This window comes from Ananas comosus, linkage group 13 (assembly GCF_001540865.1).
Source record: "Ananas comosus cultivar F153 linkage group 13, ASM154086v1, whole genome shotgun sequence".
In the NCBI taxonomy this organism is placed as follows: Eukaryota; Viridiplantae; Streptophyta; class Magnoliopsida; order Poales; family Bromeliaceae; genus Ananas; species Ananas comosus.
The window spans coordinates 2,166,342-2,185,386 of NC_033633.1; the positions used below are offsets into that span (position 1 = coordinate 2,166,342).

Consider the following 19,045-nt stretch of genomic DNA (forward strand, 5'->3'; position numbering starts at 1 on the left):
TTTTCCCCGAAAAGATGTTCTACGGATGTGGTCGCATGCGGGAGGGATAAATCCACCGTCGAATTAGACAACATTCGATCTCATCCGTCCGATTTCGAGAGTATCTCGCCTTCGTATGCGCCGCTGTTCGTACCAAGTGAGATTGCCCGTAACACTAATAAGCCCAACAATTTTGGATTGGGATGGGCCTAATAGTTTACTGGGCTTTTGGGCCGAACTTTATTGGGCCTGTAATTTTTTTTCCATTATCTCCAGCTTTGTTTTTTTTTTTTCCCTTGTCATTGCATCACATTTATATAAGGAAAACTTCAAATACTCCTCTTGTGGTTTCACTCTTTCTCACTTTAATATCCTGTGGTTTAAAGTGTATCAAGTTAGTACCCCGTGGTTTCGCACTTTCTCACTTTAGTACCTTGTGGTTTAAAGTGTATCAAGTTAGTACCATGTGGTTTCGCACTTTTTCACTTTAGTACCCTGCCCTGTAGTTTCAAACTTTCTCACTTTAGTGTATCAAGTTCTTACCCTGTGATTTTGCACTTTCTCACTTTAGTACCCTACCCTGTAGTTTCGCACTTTCTCACTTTAGTATCCTATGGTTTAATATTTCATTAAGAAAAAAATAAAACCACAAGGTACTAACTTGATACAAAAATAAAATCACAGGGTACTAATTTGATACAAAAATAAAACCACAGAGTACTAACTTGATACACTTTAAACCACAGGGTACTAAAATGAGAAAGTGTGAAACCACAGGGTACTAACTTGATACACTTTAAACCACAGGTACTAAAATAAAAAAGTGCGAAACCACGGGGGAGTTTTTGAAGTTTTCCCTTTATATAAATTAGAGAGCTTCCAAATCAGGCAATTTTTCGCATATCTTTTGGCTCAAAGAAATCTGCTTACGCCCCGGATTAGCGGCGCTACATCGATAGAAGATCATTTGAAACTGCTTGCAATACTTTCTCGTGTATTATTGTATCTTTACTTTTACCTATTCCTGCTTCGTACTTGCTTTCACGTACTCTTTACAATTTCTAGTTGGAAGGCCTTTTTTCCGGAGTCCCTTACTCTTGATGTACCGAATTTTGCGCACGAAGTTTCATGGAAATTCGAACTCAAAAACTGTGCCATTTAGCATCTTCTCCTTAACTAGAAATTATTACCACACAAACAAATGTCTCCTATATTCAATATTATTACAACAAACAAATCTTATACAATGTGACCTGTAACTCTATTTCAAACTTTGCTAAATAATCACACACACACACACACACACACACACACACACACACACACACAGATACTTCACAAGACATCCAAATGATACAAAAGAAACTTAACACTCTTCAGCAGCAGAAGTTCCTAGAATGGACTGAGAGCTTGTCTAGTGTCGAAGGAGACTTGGCGAGAACGACAGCATACCCATCGTCCATGTGCTCCACCCCCTCCGGGAAGAGTTGCCAAAGAAGGCATCCGCCGCCGACCCCGGCTCGCTCTATGGAGCTCAGGAAAGTTACATACACGGTCTCGATGAAGGCTTCTCGGAACTCGGTATTAAACCTCTCGCCCTTTAAAGAAACTCCAAACTCCCCGAACACGATCGGCATCCCGAGTGTTTTCTCAGCATCATCCATGTGACTCTGCATCCAAGTCCTTGCGAATTCGAGGTGATCTTCTGAGACGCAGTGCGACAGCCTTTGCAAGGAAAGGAAACCAAATAAGACAACTTCACTTGGCTTCTGGTTTTCAGTTCGGTTTGGTTTTCAAAATCTGTGGAGTTTGCATTTTGGTTCAGTTTGGTCGAGAAATTTTCCTCACTTGGACCACACAATAATGTATCCTGGCTTCGTACTAGTAAGTGGATCGGTATAAGATAGTCAATCAACTAAAGAAACCAAATTTAGAGTAGAAATCCAAACCGACAAGCAAGCTGAATAAGCCAAACTAGATTTCAGTTTGGTTTGTTGGTTCTCGAAAAGCAAAAACATTTCAATTTGAAAAGAAGTCCCAAAACCGAACTCAACCTAGAAATGGTAACGCAATTTTACAGAGGAATAAGGAAGCTTACCAACTATCAGAGTAAATATGAACAGAAGCTATATCGATACCCGAAGTTTGATGGTTTCTTATAAAATCTGTTCCTGTTTGGCCCGAGAAGTCGGATGGATTCAAATCCATACGTTCAGGAGTAGAGGGACCATAGAATCCCTCAACGCCGACCATTAACAAGTGTATCGGATCAATGGACTTAACATAAGAGGCCATCTCTTCTATCCATGCCTAAAAGATAAAACAAGATTTCAAAACATTGGAGGTATAAACGATAGATTTTGGCAAATAGATTTTTAGCCCATCAGAAGCTTCTGCAAAACTGTTATTTAAGTTGAATATTTCGCTTTTGGAGACCAGGTACTCATTTTGGCTTCGCACTACAGTCAAAAAGTTTCAAACCCTTTGTTTATCATACACTTGGATTCTACTTCGCAAGCGGAATAACAGGCTCCACACTCAGACTCATAAGAGAAATAGACCTGTAATGTATCACCAGAGGGATCCGAGGGGCACCGTGGTTCATTGATGAGCTCCCATGCGAAAATAGTCGGATCATCCGTATACGCCACATTCGTTATCGTGTTTACTCTCGTCAAAATAGCCTAAACATAAGACCAACAACAGTCAAACTTACAAAATCCGCAAATCGAATCCTAGTTTACGTAAAGGAGAAGTTCCTAATCCTACCTTGACATAAGCTTTATAGTATTCTTTGATGGTCGGGTCCGAAAAGAAGTCGTCGCCGTCGCAAGTGAGTTCCAAACCTGCTTCTCTTCCCCACTTAACATACTGAGCCTTTCCGCCGTAATCCTCCCAGTTGTTACAGAGAGAGAGAATTAATCTCATCTTGTGGCTCCTTGCCTCACTAACTACAAAGTCCAGTGCCTGTTTTTTGTTGTTTTTTTTCTAAGTTCCCAGTAATTTAAGATCTAACCTTTACTACTTCGATTTCAAAACAAATTTCTTCATGAAATAGTTACAGATAGAATATTATATTAGATTGCAAAATATTCCTTCAAAAAAATTCATAAATACCCATGAGTTTTGTAGAGATGTAGTAACATTGTAACTATGTTGCATGGTGGCCCACTCAACTAGTCAACTTTGGACCATTTTTTTAAAATAGCCCTCCACTTTTATTTATTTTTTATTTACATCCCTCAACTTGAAATAGTTCCATTGGGTGTCACCCATAAGCATCTAACAAAATCCGCGATTCCATCAATTAAAATATCCATGGAAAATTTTGGAAAAAAAAAATTCAAAAGTTAAAGAGGGTGTCAACGAAAAACACAAGAGTCAAGGGTATATTTCAAAACTCGAAATAGTTGACGGGCCGCTGGACATTTTATCCAATGCAACCAATGTAAGGTTTAAAAAATCTTCTTTTTTTTTTTAAACTTCAAATGTCCATCTCAACATACCAACTCCTTGAGGCATAATCTCAAACACCTGGTGTTACAATCTGAAAACTACCGTTTTTATGATTTCAACAAGGGAGACAAAAAGCAAAGAAAAATCTAAAAAGGAAAAAGCTTAAAAACAAGTGTTTTAATTTTGTTTTGAACTTTCAACTCATTGAGACATAATCTCAAACACCTGTGGTGGGCCTTTCAATCTAAAAACTCCCCTTTTGTGATCTCAACTAGAGAAATGGAATAGTGAAAGGAACGAACCTTAAACACCTCGTCATCGTAATCAAAGGGGCCCCTTTGAAGCGCCCTCCACCCGCCATCGTTAAACGCCCAAGTTCGGCAAACGTTGAGCCCCACGCTCTTGGCCTCGGCGAACACGTCGCCGATTTTACCCTTCGTCTCCGGATCCACGGCGAAAACCATGAGCCAGTACGTGTTGAACCCATTAACGAAGAAAGGTCGCTCCTTTACCACCAGCTGGGTCCCCTTCCTCTCCACCATTCCCCACTCCTCGTCCCCCATTTCGATCCAACTCCTGGTCCTGTGATCAATTTAAACCATAGGGTACTAAAATAAAAAAGTGCAAAACCATAAGAATGGTATTTGAAGTTCTCCCAAGAAAAAAAAAAAAAAAAAAAAAAAAAAACCAGTTCCCGATTTGAGAAAAGGAGCAAAAAATTGGAGAAATTGGGGGGTTTTGCGATGCAGGTACCTAGCGTTGGTGCTCGAATTGGGGAGGGAGATCATGGAGAGAGGTGGAGCGAGAGAGAGGAGTTGGAACAGAGGAGGGAGGAGGAGAGTGGAGTTTGTTTTGGGAGCGGAGATAGAAGCCATGGATTCTGAGTTATTATAATATGAATTGATTTGCTTTGGGGCATCCTAGAAATTGGAATTAAATCCAAGGGGGAGTTTTTCTTGGGATTTTGTTCTTTTTGTACCTCCAAAACCAAAATTTTTGATAGAAAAATATAGATTTCAAATATCATTCGCATCGTTTCACACTTTTTTACTTTAGTACCTTATAATTTAAAGTATATCAATTTATCATCCAATTATTTTATTTTTATCTTTTTATGTTAATTGAGAAGCTGACGAAAAGATAGAAATAAAATCGTAGGACACTAATTTGATACACGTTAAACCATAGGATACTAAAGTGAGAAAATGCGAAAATACAGGAAAAATATTTGAAGTTTATTTTTATTTTTTTATTTATTAACAAATTTATATATCCAATAAAAAATTTTTTCAAAAATTTTATAACAATCTCTCTTGTAATGAACGAAGATTTTTTATATAGTACCAATATTATATCATCTATATCTTAATAAATTATTTAATTTTTAAAAAGAGTATAATATAAATTTTAAAAAAAATTTATGTGTAAATGAATGAATTCTAAAGACCAAATATGATAGATAGAAAACACCAAATCACTTATATGGCTGTTATATTATAGATTTTTTTTTTGTAATAAGACGGCCAAATTCACCATTCACTTTGCACTACACTTCTAAAATCTTAAAATGGTGGGGAACGGCTAATTTAACATTTTATTGAGAGATTACTACCATATATATTTTTGTATGTGTGTGTAAGGTAATTAGTCTTTTATGTCACAAAGGCTAATATCAATATATCAATAATCTCGTATACAGTTAATTAAAAATTTAATAATTGGCACTCGAGATTTCAAAATTTGAAATCTAGTCATTTCAAATTTTTAGCCAAACTCACTTTTCTAAAAATTAAATAAAACAAATAATTTCCAACCTTTCTTTTTTTAAAAAAACAAACATATCCATAGCCTATAATATCAATACTATGGACTAACCAACTCATGCCACGTATACAAACACGTGGCACTTTCGGGGCTTTTGCGATTTATTAAGGCTAGCCTACTCATGCCACGTGTAAAAATTTATGGCACTTTGGGGGCTTATGCAATTTATTAAAGCTTTTTTTTTTTGAATGTTGTGGGATAATATATATCAAAATTATATTATTCATGCCGACAAGTGACAAGAGACTCGTGATTGGTATCCGATATTTCAAGTTTAAATTTTAATTAATTTATATTTTCAGTTAAAATTTATTTTTAAATGAAATAAATGAAGCGGATAGTATGCTATCTATCTCTTAAAAAAAAAATTTACATTACTCATTTGGTATAATAATTTTTAATATAACTATAAATATTAAATAATTTTTAAAAATTTGAATTTTGACGGAAAACTAAATTACAGTAAATCAAATAATTCCTTTCATTTATTATTTTTCTCGGAAACAATTAATATATAGCAAAGACGTGTGAAGTTGTGAACCCCGCGAGTAGTTGCGTCCGTCTCTATTTTTTTTTTTATTATTATTATTTTTTGGATAAAAGTTGCACTACTCATTTAGACATTTTGATGCTTTAAACTTCTAACGTGTTTTAAATATTTCATTTTATTTCTTCTTCTCATTTATTGACACAACTAACTACATGATGATTAACAACGTGTTCCATTTCACAAATTTGTGCTAATATAAAAATAGCTTAAACTAGTTTTTTTACACAATCCATTGGATGTAACAAAACCAAGAGATCTCTATCTCTTGATTATTGGATTTGATTGGGATCCACGGAATAATTCAATTATCTCCATTTGTTAAACATTATATAATTTTGTTATTTGTGTTATGTTCATATTCCATCTGATTTCATTCTTGCCATGTCTCGTTCCGTCGTGCGATATTGGTATGAGAGGGGTTTTTTTTTATTTTTTTATTTTTTTCACTATGATTCGTTATCGTGTCATATTTGTGTTGACTCATATGACTGTACAAATACAGTATAACAACAAAATTGCCACCCCTATTTTTAGGTATTGTTGTCACCAAATGAAATGTTGACCGTCGGATAGGAGTGATGGATGGCGATCGGAGAGTGATGACGCATCCCGGATTGTTAGCATGAGGCGATAGCCGATGGACAATCTCGGCTGTCTGATTGTGTTATTGTTTGGCAAGAGAGAATTATCCCGGGGAATGTGAGATTTCTCGAGAATTTTGAAGACTCGGGTTCGGCGTACAAGTTTTATAAACACTGCATAATAGGTAGAGAAACGGAACCCCTTTTTTAGCACACGTCTCCCAATTCTCTAGCGATCTTGGAATAGTCTTTTATTTCGCAAGTTGGAACAAATATCGCATAGGAATCTAATTGTAATTAAAATCTAACTAACTTTGTGATAAAAATAAAAACAAACAAACATACAGATAAACGCAAATAAATCAACTCACAGATAATCGCTAAATCCCAAAATTGTGAAAAAAGAATATCAACATATTAATCCGGAAGCGTGCGAGGCACTGCCCTAAGGTGTATTCCCGTCCTTACGTGCGGGATTAACCGGAAATAACACCCCAAGGTACGACCGGAATTCCTCATTCTGCGAGCACGATCGTGAAGGAGGTTGACGAAGATTCTCAACACCCAGTGGATAAGGGGAATGTTCAAAAAATGAAAGATAAAAGAATAAAAGGATAGAGATTAACCAATGATCAAAAATCTTTTCTACCTGCTCTGTTTTTTCCAGAGGAGGAAAAGAGAAAGGGGATTTAACGCTTTTTCTCTTACGAGAGAGAAGCGGAACCCGCCCAACGTAATGCGAAAAAAACGGAACGGAAAATATTCCGTTAGTTTCTTTCTCATTAAGAAAGATAATAAAATAATTAAATAAAATAAAATAAATAAAGTAGTAAATAAATAAAATAATAAATAATAAATAATAAATAATAAAACATCAAAGTGCAAATAAAATAAATTCAAACTCAAAATTTTGAGTTTTCACCAACATAAGTTTGGTAGGTTTAGCGGCAGTAGTCTCGACAGTATTTTCTTCATTGTTTCGACCACTTTGCTAGATCAGGTTTAGACTTAAGCTTTCAGAGTGCTTTAACTTTTCACAACTGGATTCTAACTTCACAAGTGACCAAGCTTAGCATGTTTTAGAATAATCAAGTTACAACAAGAAATCCGAGCAGAAAGGTTGAGTTCCTACTTATGTAACTGCCCATGTTACAAGCGGAAAAACAAATTCGTAATTGTCTTTATTTATTTATTTATTTATTTTTTGAGAGATAGGTAGCATGCTATCTGCTTCGTTTATTTTATTTAAAATTAAATTTAGTTAGAAATATGAATCAACTAAGATTCAAACTTAGAACCTCGAGTACCAACCATCAAGTCTTTTGCCACTTGCGCTAGGAACGGTCGGTCGTAATTGTTAGAATCACCTGAAATGGAATTAGAGTGAACTTGATTTCGTCCTTACCAAACACGCCCTAAGATTTGTACAAGCCCATTTCTAGGCCCAACTTCGCAGGTCACGTGACGGGCCATAAAAGCCCATTACTAGGCCCAAACAAATGACACGTGCGCTGCGACCCGCATAAATAAGCACTTCTTATTTTCTCTGCGGATCTAATCCCAAAAAACGCCCGTACCATGGCGGCTTCGCTCTCCCACTTCCCCTCCTCCGCTTCGCCCCCGCGATTCTCCTTCGCGAAGCTCTTCTCCCCCCTCTCCCGCTCCAAACCCCAACCCCGCCACCTCCACCTCCTCCCCCAAAACCCTAGCCGTAACCCTAAATCCGTCCTCAATTGCGCTAGAGCAGCTTCGAACCTCCCCACGCTCTCCGCTTCCGCCGCCGAGGCCGAGCCCCCTTCTCTCGGCGACGTCACCAGGCCCGATTTCCCCATACTTCATCAGGTATAGTTCGCCACCCTCGTGATCCTTTACGACGATTACAATCTCTTTGTTTGATGTGTTTTCGTAGTGGTTATTTGTGGAAACCGTGCAAAAGTGCTTCTTTGATAATCTGGGTTGAGTTTGAGGCTTAAGCGTTATGTTTGGTGCTATAAATTAGCTGTTCTTATTGATGCAGAGTTCTCTGCAATAATAGTGTATGGGAGGTGAAGTAGTATGGACGTCAATTGTACTGTATCGTGTTTTGAAATTGATACCTGAACTTTTAAAATTTTGATTTTACTACCGAGCATTGTAGGATAATTGATTTAAGTGTTTGTGTATCATAAATTGACAATATTTTTTGTGTTGGTAAAAATATATAAGACTTACCTGAAGTATGACCCATCTTGAAGATTTTAATTTTACTACCCAACTTTTTAATTAATTTGATTCGAGTCGTTCGATGAATCCTAAACCTCAAAATTTGAACCCGTTGTTTACTTTTACAGGCTTGATTAGTATATTTCACGTAATTCATGCGGCCATCAACTCCACTAAAACAAGTAATAGCCTAAATTGTTTAATGGAAGAACCATCAAATAACTTAAATAGTTAAATCAAATAAATTAACAAGTTGGGCACCAAAATCAAAATTTCAATACGTTGGGTAGTTGAATTTGAATGGACTTTAAGTTCAGGTAAGTTCTATATATTTTTACCTTTTTAGGTTATCCAACGAAATTTGTTTAATATAACAGAGTATTACTTTATTTCCTGAAATGTTCTATGCTTAATTAAAGAAAAGCTGTTCGATTCCATCAAACTTGATAAAATTTCTCACTACCTTACTGAAAGTAAAAGAAGTGACAGATTGGATAGTAAAGTCAATATTTGTAAAGGTTCAGGCATTCATTTCTAAGTGTCTTATGGCTCAGATAAGGTCTATATATTTTGGGTTTTTGTTTGCTATTTTACTTGCTGGTTTTAAGATTTCTTGGATAACATCATATTGTATAGATTAGTAGTTGGTTAGTGAGAATTAAGGGATAATTTTGGTAATTGCAGGTAGTTAATGGCTTCAATTTAGTTTACTTCGATAATGCTGCGACGTCTCAGAAACCTTCTAGTGTTTTGAAAGTTTTGGACGAGTATTATCAGTCCTATAACTCAAATGTTCACCGTGGCATCCATTATCTGAGGTACTGTTTACATTTTCTACTGCCTCAATAAGTGATAATTGGATAACTACCCATTTTTTTGGCATGCTAATATAGTAATATTTATGTTAGCTACTCGATGATAAGAGTAAATAATTCATATTTTGATTTTTGCTTCTTGATATTGAATTCCTCAAGAATCCTGCAGGAAGTCGCTCCACTTAATCTTTTTTTTTGGGCATAAAATACAAAGTATAGCCTTTCCATTTAACCTTTTGAAGCTTAAAATTACATTTATGTTGCATTGAAGATGACTTTTTTGTTCATTGATCCAGTGAGAAATGGATGTTATCAGTTACTGAAAAAGGTGAATATGAGATACATTTATTTGCAGCTTGGAATGCCAAACTGAAGATTTAGGTAGCTTTTTGGGACTACTAAGCACAAGTGTCCTGAAATAGTAAGTCTGAACATTAGCTTTGAGATAAGTTTGAACTTGTGGGTAAAGTGAATGGTGTCTATAGATGCTCTCAGGAAAGCATGCTGCTGGTAAGTAGGCGATTCTTTTAGATAACAAGGCCAAGAATTGGAAGATTGCGTGCTTCTTAGATCAATTGTGTCCACCATCATTTACTGTTTTGCTGAGGATATTTTAATAACTTCTTATGAGTGTCTTGAGTGTGATTTAGTAACTTCTTTTTCTTGATGACGCATGGAAAGAAATTCAGTTTATTTCTGCCTTTACTTTTCTATTCGTTAACAATTACTAAGAGTGGGAGTTGGATTATAACTAGTTTTGATGCTTATCAAGATGTAGAACTATCCCTGGAATCTATTTTTGAGTATATCATTTGATCATGGGTGATAATACTTTTTAAATATTTTTTAGACCAACATGGAGGTGATAAACAACCTTTAAGGAACTGTTTACTCCACTAAATGTAATTCTGTATTGGATATAAGTATGACAGGGAAACAGTTTGACTATCGGTATGAAGCTGTCTCTACTTTTAAAATATAGTGAGTTCCTTGTGTATTTGTGTTGTAGCAAGTAGTTTCTCAGCCTGCAGCTCAACATTCTGATCTTACTTTTTGCTTTTGAGATCAGTGCAAAGGCTACAGATGCATATGAAGGTGCTAGAAATAAAGTTGCAGCTTTTATTAATGCTTCCGAACGTAGAGAGATTGTATTTACTCGTAATGCTACTGAAGCTATCAATTTAGTAGCCTATTCTTGGGGTCTATCCAACTTAAAATCTGGGGATGAGGTGCGTTTTCTGTTTCTTATCTTCTTTTGTATGGATCAAGTTTGGAAGTTATTCTGGCGATTTTAGTATAATAATTTGCAGTTCTTTGAGTAGTATTCAATATTTGAATTTTTCTTCTTAAGTTTCAATTCCTGTTTTTTCAAAATTTTAAATTTTTTAAAGCATATTTTCTAAGTTGTTTTTCTAATTAAGCTCCAATTCCTATTTATTCAATTTTACTTTTTTTTTTTTTCAACAAAGTTTGTGTGATGCTGCTTGTTATTGCAGTTTGTTCATTTGATTAATTATGATATAGTAGGCATTTTACATATGGCCTTTCTTTCCTTTAAAACTATATGCCCTTGTCTAAGTGCTTGTTGTTTATTGCTAACTTTTTATCAGATACTACTCACAGTTGCTGAACATCATAGTGCTATAGTTCCCTGGCAAATTGTTGCTCAAAAGACTGGCGCAACTCTAAAGTATGTCAATTTGACAAAAGAAGGGCTTCCCGATCTTCAGCAATTGAAGGAATCTTTATCAAACAAGACGCAGATTGTAATTATTCACCATGTTTCAAACACGCTTGGTAGGTTGATGTCTATTTGGGACATATCTTTGAAATAATCATTTTTGAATATTAAATTCTATTTTATTGGAGTATGGTCTATGAAATATCTCTTCTGTGAATTTAATGTGGAATGCAAGTTACTGTTGAAAATTAACCTGGATTCTGTTGTTGCCTTTCTGGAGAATTAGGAAACCTGCCCAGTTCAATTGTAGAAATGAAGAAATAACAATATCGTGTATAATCTCGAGGGAATGATGCTCTTTTGTTGGTATTGCTGCATGAGTTTTGTCACTTCAGACATAGATCTAATAGACAATTTAGAAAGCTATTAATATGTCGAATAATGCTTCTGCATTTATTTCATCTCGAGAAGCTTAGCTAATACATTGTTTTCATGATGATCAATATATGCTCTAATGTCTCCAGTAATTGCTTCAAACCAATCATTCATTAATCTGCTGTGGAAATTGAGTTTATTGCAAATTCAAAAAGCCGATAGATTTGGACAAATCCATGATATATGAGGAAATCATGAGGCTTAGCTGCACCAAATGTGCCTTTTGCTAGTGCAATTATAAGTAATGTAGATAGGAAGATGTGTGCATGAACAATCACATGAACAAACTGAAAAGTATGAGGTTGAGTTCTAAGTATGAGTTTGAGGCTGAAGTTGGTAATTTTGTATTGAGTTGATAACTTTCATGCCAGAGGTCCTTTAAGTGGCATAATATATTGCATTCATAAACTCTAGCTGCGACTGCCCTGTGCTAGTATGTGATACATCTCTTTTCTGTGAAGAGCCTTATTATTCCTATTTCTGTCCAACTTAATTTGGATATAAATTTTGTGCTTCATAAACTTTTTTGTACTTGACCTTGGTAGGAAGGAATATACTGATATTCATACTTCAAGGGTTAACCAAGTTTGTATTTGATAGTTTTGCTGCTTATTTTGGCAATTAGTCTGTTTTCGGTATAACTATAACATACTAGCCTGATTACTTAAAAGAATAAAATGTTATTCTTGCTATGCCTTTGATTGCATAGCACTTTTTCTTAATATATACTGCACTTATAAATATAAATAAAAAGAGATGGCAGATTATCAAGATGTAAATGCTTCCTCTCCCTTATTGTTTTCAGGTTCTGCTCTTCCAATTGAAGAGATCACGGCATTGTCACATAGAGTTGGTGCGAAGGTCCTAGTAGATGCTTGTCAAAGTGTACCCCACATGGTAGTTGATGTCCAAAAACTTGATGCTGATTTCCTTGTCGCATCTTCACACAAGGTTTGTGATTTTGAACTCAGATTGGTTCATAACTCAAATCTTTCTCGGCCAATTTATTTAGCACTAAAGGGCTAGTCTTAGCAAGTTACATACTAAACTTCTCTCAGATGTGTGGGCCCACAGGCATTGGTTTTCTATATGGTAAAAGCGAGTTGTTGTCCTCTATGCCTCCGTTTTTAGGTAAGATTATGGAAGTGTTTGACTCGTGATAAGAGCATTGGCCATGTTATTTTGTAGCTAGTGGTAAACAATTTAATGTTTTCTTTGTTGTCTCCTTGGATTTTTGGGTAGGTGGGGGTGAAATGATTGCTGATGTGTTTCATGATTACTCAACATATGCCGAACCTCCATCCAGGTGAGAAATTATGCTATTGCGTTTATTATGATGTATAAATGCATTTTTTTGTTGATGCATTTCTATTATAAGCTTTACTGTAAAGAGCATGGTAGTTAGAGAATTTACAGAAGAGAAATGTTTATTGTGCACTTCTCAAATTATACTTTTGGTGGAAAGCAGCATTCTTCGTGGTAAATCTGTAGCTAGAAGAAGAGATGAATTTACTAATTCAAGTGCATTGTCACTCTCTGTATTATTCGGATCACCTGCTCAAGTGTAAAATTAGTCTAAGACTGGTATACATTATCTTAGAAAACCAGATATACTTATCAGTCTTATGTTGCCATTATCTAATTAAGTATATTCTTTTCCTTTTAATGATGCTCTGTTAATTATGGATTTTCAATGTGAACAATTGAGAATTTGGTTTTAGATTTGTGAAACAAGATGTGAAGTGTCCTATTTATGTTTGATCTGTTTCATAAGGTATAATTATATGGTTCTCAAAAGAGCAGATTTGAAGCTGGAACTCCTGCAATTGGGGAAGCCATAGGATTAGGGGCAGCAATTGATTATTTGTCAAACATTGGAATGCAAAGGATCCATGATTATGAGGTGATTGCCAATCTTTTTTAATCACCCTCTTTTTATTTAAAGGCCACTTTGCTCCATATTTCACTGTTATGTTCTTTGCTCTTACAAACATGTAATTTTTTTATACACTTCTCAGAAAGAGTTGGCCAACTATCTATACGACAGCCTTTGTTCAATTCCGAAAGTGCACATTTATGGCCCCGCTCCTTCAGAAATTTCACACCGTGCTCCTCTTTGTTCATTTAATGTCGAGAATATTCATCCAACAGATATTGCAACATTTATTGATGAGCAGGTATGTGTGAACTAAGTTGTATTTTGTTATATCCCCTTTTTTTTTTGTTTTTGATATTTCTAAGATAAGCATGGTACTAGTTATCAGATCTGATTATGAACAATATTAAAAATCGAATATAAGCATTATCTTTTGCCTTATGTGCAACTATGTAAAAGCTTGTTTTGTTGCCTTTATATGCAAGCATGATAAAGACCCATTCTCTCATTATTAAACATGCTTGCATTGCTATGCAATTTATGTCAAGATTGCATAATTCATTATCTTCACTCCTACATAGTTTTGAGTTTTCAAATGACTACAGGCGATCAATATATTGCCAATTCGTTTTTTTTGTTTTCTTTCATACTATTCATTACACTAAAATATTTTTATAACTTGTTACAATGGATTTGTAATGGTTATGTTATTTCATTTAGTACGGGGTGGCTATTCGATCAGGGCACCACTGTGCACAGCTGCTACACCGAGCCTTAGGTGTCAATGCAAGTGCGCGCGCCAGCCTCCACTTCTACAATACGAAAAAAGAGGTGGATATCTTCATTCAAGCGCTTAAAGAAACTATCGATTTCTTTACCTCCATACACTGAGATTACTAGCTCCTTTCTGTGTAGTCCTTTTTTCCTTCGTTGCAACTTATAAACTCTTTTCCACACAAACAAAACGGCCAACCGGTACCTCATTTTGATTTTCTCGCCTTATAATGCTTGTATCATAGTTTCACAATGTTTATATTGTATCGGATAAGTTAAAAACCAGTACCACTTTATCAAATGGAAATAAAATAAATGAATCTCTTTCTTCGATTGGTGTTCGATTGTGCCGAATTCGTGCTGGTTCCTCTGTAACTCGGCAAAGCTTATTGTTTCATGGGTTCTCTAATTCCATTATGAGGTGTAACAACTAGTAAATATCGGATACAATTAGAAGGGCCGGCGCTTTCTAGCCCTATCTGGAAAACACGAGGCGGTCGAAATCCCTGGAAAAGGGGAGTGTGAGGACCAGCGAGAGTCGGTCCCGGGATTGATTGTTTGCTGTGTTTAGAAAAGATGCAATAATTTGTACTGTGCGTGTTTCATCCACTTGGTTGTTGTAATAGTTTCAAGCCATGTGCTTTCCAGTTATCTCCTATTGAGATATCATCAGAAGTGCTTTTTCCAAGTGCTGGACCACCTTCATTTTCCCCGTCATTCTATTGTCTCTATTTTAGGCGTAGTTGGGTACATTTCACCCACCAGTATTCTAGTACTTTGTAGAAGATGTGGAGATTTTTCTCTTCTCTTTGAAAGAGTTTGCGCCGAAATGCTTCACCGCGAATTGCGCGATGTGTTCTAATTGTGGGGGTATGCTCCTGCTCCTGCTCCTGCTGTTCTCTGACTCTTCTTTTCTGCTTCATACCTTTTGCACGGAGAAAAGAAGTTCATAGTTACAATTCATCGCCCGCAAAATTCACAGCAAAGTTAAAGAGATTCATCGTCTAGTCGAGAGGTATAACTGGATCTTTTCAAGAACATAAAACGGCATTACGGTTATACAGCAACTCTCTGTAGCGCTGTTGTGGTCAATGACAGAACTAATATTTCTGCTCCCACATGAAAATCGTATCCTTTTGCATTATGCCTCGTTGCGTGTACAGATGGTGTAATCGACTCTCCCATTTTTTTTTTTTTGTTTTATTTATTTTCTTGTGTGAGAACACTCGAAGGATTATGGTACGCAGGTCTTTTTCTCGGGTACGAAAAATGAATGAAAGAAAAGGAGGGGTCTTTTCATGTATCTGAAACTTTGGGAATGCCACATTCCAACTTTTCTTCCTACTTTTCCCCACCCCGGGCGTGAATTTCTCACTCATCTGACCTTTCTTTTCCCAGCCCATTCCAGAACCACGTTGAGAGAAAATATTCCCTACACCCAGTGTACCAAATTGCTTGCGCACCGCTAAGTATAGTGAATAATGTGTGCCTCATAATTTATCAATTTATTTATATATAAAACGTATGAACTGAAAACCTACTGTTAACTCTTCGTCGACTAGATCCAAAACCAATGTGTTTGATGCATGAGAAATTGATGTTCAAAACTTGAGGTCCATTTCCACGTCGGAATAAGTAATTCAGTAATAAATTATTTATTATGAAATTTTTTTTTATGTGGTTAGAGTTTGCTATTTTAGAAAATTTTAGCATTCATGATTTAGTAGAATTATTACCTTTTTTTTTTAAAAAAAAAAAGACTCGAGGCTGAATAAGCTACTCCATTCTAGACATCAGATCACACTCGTCATCTACCAAATTACTATAAATTCGAACATTCGAACACGGCCTAAACATATGTATATACTCGGATTAGCATTACCAGAGCTGTAAATATCACCGCCATTCTGAACGTCGCGCATAACGCATTAATATTTCGATACCGGGATATCTACGAGTAAATTTTAGGAGTGCGATGCACGGCGCGTGCGTCGGGCGCAGGTAATAATTTCCCAGGGGCAGTAGGTGCTGGGGCCCCACCCACCCACATGAGGCTGCCGGTGGAGGAATGGCTCAGCTCCAGGGAGCACGCCCCCGCCTGCCGCCCTGCCAATCTGGACCGGGCCCGCAGATTTTGTACGCACCAATTGTGGCCTCTCACGTCGCGGGCCCCACCGATTCTGGCTTATTGGGCCGGTACTGGACCCCGCCGTCTTAATCAACATCTCCGCCGCATGCACAACACCAGGTTCGACACTTCTCCTGCGTTCTCATTAATTGCCCGGGAGTCCCGCGGCGGTGGGCGGTGGGTGATGACTTTTCTCCGATTTTTCTGGACCGTTCGTTCCTTCGTTCGCTTATTCGCTCGCTCGCTCACCCGCAATTAGTAGTAACGATAAATAATATTGTGTGTCAGATTCGTACTCTCTTGAAAAATTTTACGAGGTTTTCAAAAAATAATTTTACTAAAAAAAAAAGAGGAAAGAGCAGAAGTAAGTAGAATCATATTTTCAATATCGCAACTTAGTTGTTTTAAAAACTCGGACTCCTGTTTCTTACACATTATAAAAGATAAAAATAAAATCTAATTTTTCTTTTAAAATAAATAAATAAATAAAATGCATGGTGCCCAAATTCTTTAATTTTCTCTCTCTTTTTTTTTTTCAACTTTTGCGGCTGGATTAGTTGTTACGCATATATTACACAGAGTTGTTATTAGCTTTTACAAAGTCAGCAACACACTAATTAATAGTTTGAGACTCATATATGCATTGTTAAATATATTTTTCGACCATTTTGTATTAAATAAGTTTTCTTTTTGTACCATACTACATATCTCTTATGTTTATTATGGTTTTTCGTGTTAAATATATTCTTATTTTTTATCGGTCGATATCTTGAATAAGTACACTATCTATTTAGGCTACTTTTTTTTATTATTTTTCTTTAAAATTTTCCTTTTGAGTCCAAATCTCACTGCTTCCTTTTGCCAAAAAAGAAAAAGAAAATCTGAAAAATATTCTCAACGAAAAAACGAGTGCTGATGTTATTTAAAAGGCATACATTATTTCATATATTATAGTTCGTGAACATTCTTAAAGATATAATCTTTAGCATAATATATGTGAAATATTAAACCCATCATCTTTCAGAATGAATCGAGACTTAAAACTGATTCTGATATCATATTATTCAAAAAATTATACATAAAAGATCAATCAAATTAGGAATGACTGGGTTAAAATCTTAATAGCATTAGGAATTGGAACAAGAAAAGAGATATAATTAAAAGTCTCGTTTGGCATCGGTGCTATTTTTTAATAAAATTTTTACATACAACAATGTAGAATGGGGTGATACATGAAGTATTAAAAAAAAAAAATGAAATAACCTTTTTATTTCTTCTATTTTGTTTTTAAATAAGAAATTGTCCATCGCTTGACCAGATTATATTGCAAGCTAACCAAGTAGGACAACAAGAGAAAAATAATTTCAGTAATATATCAACTTATATAGAATTAGGGCTTTGAAAAAAAAAAAAAAAAAAAAAACTACCAAACCTAACCTAGAGCTATACAGACATTTTGGCCCCAATAATTTTGGCCTATTTTGAAAAGCTGAGAGCTAAATAATTCTTTCTTATAAGCATGTCCGTGTGCGACCGAACCTCTGCCCTCTTAGTCGGCGACTAGAAAATAACCAACTGTACTAACTAGTGATAATATATATAGGTAAGAATAAACTGCCCGTTTGGTCCTCAAACTATGCAGCGGGTAATATTTTGACCCTCAAAGTTTAATTTATTGTAAATTCTGGCTCAAACTTTTAGAATTAATACAATCAAATTCTATATCCTAATTTAGTTGATTAAAAATAAATGAATCGTTAGATAGAAGCAATATATTAGTGTTATGATTGATTATACGCCAATAATTAAGATGCTATATCAGCAATGTGTCAACTTTTAGTTAGGCTCTAAGACTTGATTATAACAATTCCGTAAGTTAAATGAATTAAACTTTGATGACCAAAGTGTCAACTATTTTATAATTTGAGAACCAAACATGCAATTAAAGTTTCAGACCCTTGGAAGGATATGAAGTTGTTCGGGTACTCATTAATATAAAAATGATATAGCAGTATTGTGATGAATAATGCGCTAATAACTAAGATGCTATAGTAACGATGTGTCAATCTTTAGTCAACCAAATTAGGTTCTGGGACTTAATTACAATAATTCTACAAGTTTGAGCCAAAATTTATAATAAATTAAAATTTAAGGAGTGAAGTGTCAACTACCTCATAGTTTGAGCACCAAACTTGCAATTTACCCTACAGATAACAAGTTCAATGCATGGTCCACAGTTTGCATGGTGGACCATGGCCATGCATTTCATCTAATGTGCCACGTGAGGCTCTTCGATTCCCCAAATATGTTTCAACTATTATTTAGAAAAAACTTTGAAAACCCCTTTATGATTTCAATTTTTTTCACTTTAGTACTCTGTGGTTTAAAATGTATCAAGTTAGTACCCTATGGTTTCTCACTTTAGCACTTTACTACCATATAGTTTAAAGTGTATCAAGTTAGTATTCTGTGATTTTGCACTTTATCAGTTTACTGTGGTTTTACACTTTATCACTTCAGTACCCTGTGGTTAAAAAACCACAGGGTACTAAAGTGATAAAGTGTAAAACCACAGGGTACTAAAGTGATAAAGTGCAAAACCATAAGGTACTGACTTGATACACTTTAAATCACATGGTACTAAAGTGAGAAAGTACGAAATCACATGGTATTAACTTGATATATTTTAAATTACAGGGTACTAAATGAAAAAGTGTGAAACGATAGGATTTTTTGAAGTTTTT

At 35.5% G+C, this 19,045-nt stretch overlaps 2 protein-coding genes across 2 annotated transcripts; one reads left to right on the forward strand and one right to left on the reverse strand.

Moving 5' to 3' along the window:
* LOC109719027 (mannan endo-1,4-beta-mannosidase 8-like) lies at positions 1,122-4,416 on the reverse strand. The gene is made up of 6 exons (XM_020245518.1): positions 4,189-4,416; positions 3,738-4,017; positions 2,749-2,946; positions 2,541-2,663; positions 2,078-2,289; positions 1,122-1,704 (listed from the first exon to the last, which is right to left on the reverse strand). Exons 1-6 carry the CDS (start codon positions 4,308-4,310, stop codon positions 1,356-1,358), a joined length of 1,284 nt encoding a protein of 427 aa, XP_020101107.1. The 5' UTR covers positions 4,311-4,416; the 3' UTR covers positions 1,122-1,355.
* On the forward strand, positions 7,941-14,506 carry LOC109719564 (cysteine desulfurase 1, chloroplastic). The gene is made up of 10 exons (XM_020246324.1): positions 7,941-8,232; positions 9,277-9,410; positions 10,477-10,636; positions 11,018-11,204; positions 12,329-12,474; positions 12,582-12,654; positions 12,766-12,829; positions 13,327-13,426; positions 13,542-13,700; positions 14,120-14,506. The coding sequence occupies exons 1-10, from the start codon at positions 7,969-7,971 to the stop codon at positions 14,288-14,290; spliced, it is 1,458 nt and encodes a 485-aa protein (XP_020101913.1). The 5' UTR covers positions 7,941-7,968; the 3' UTR covers positions 14,291-14,506.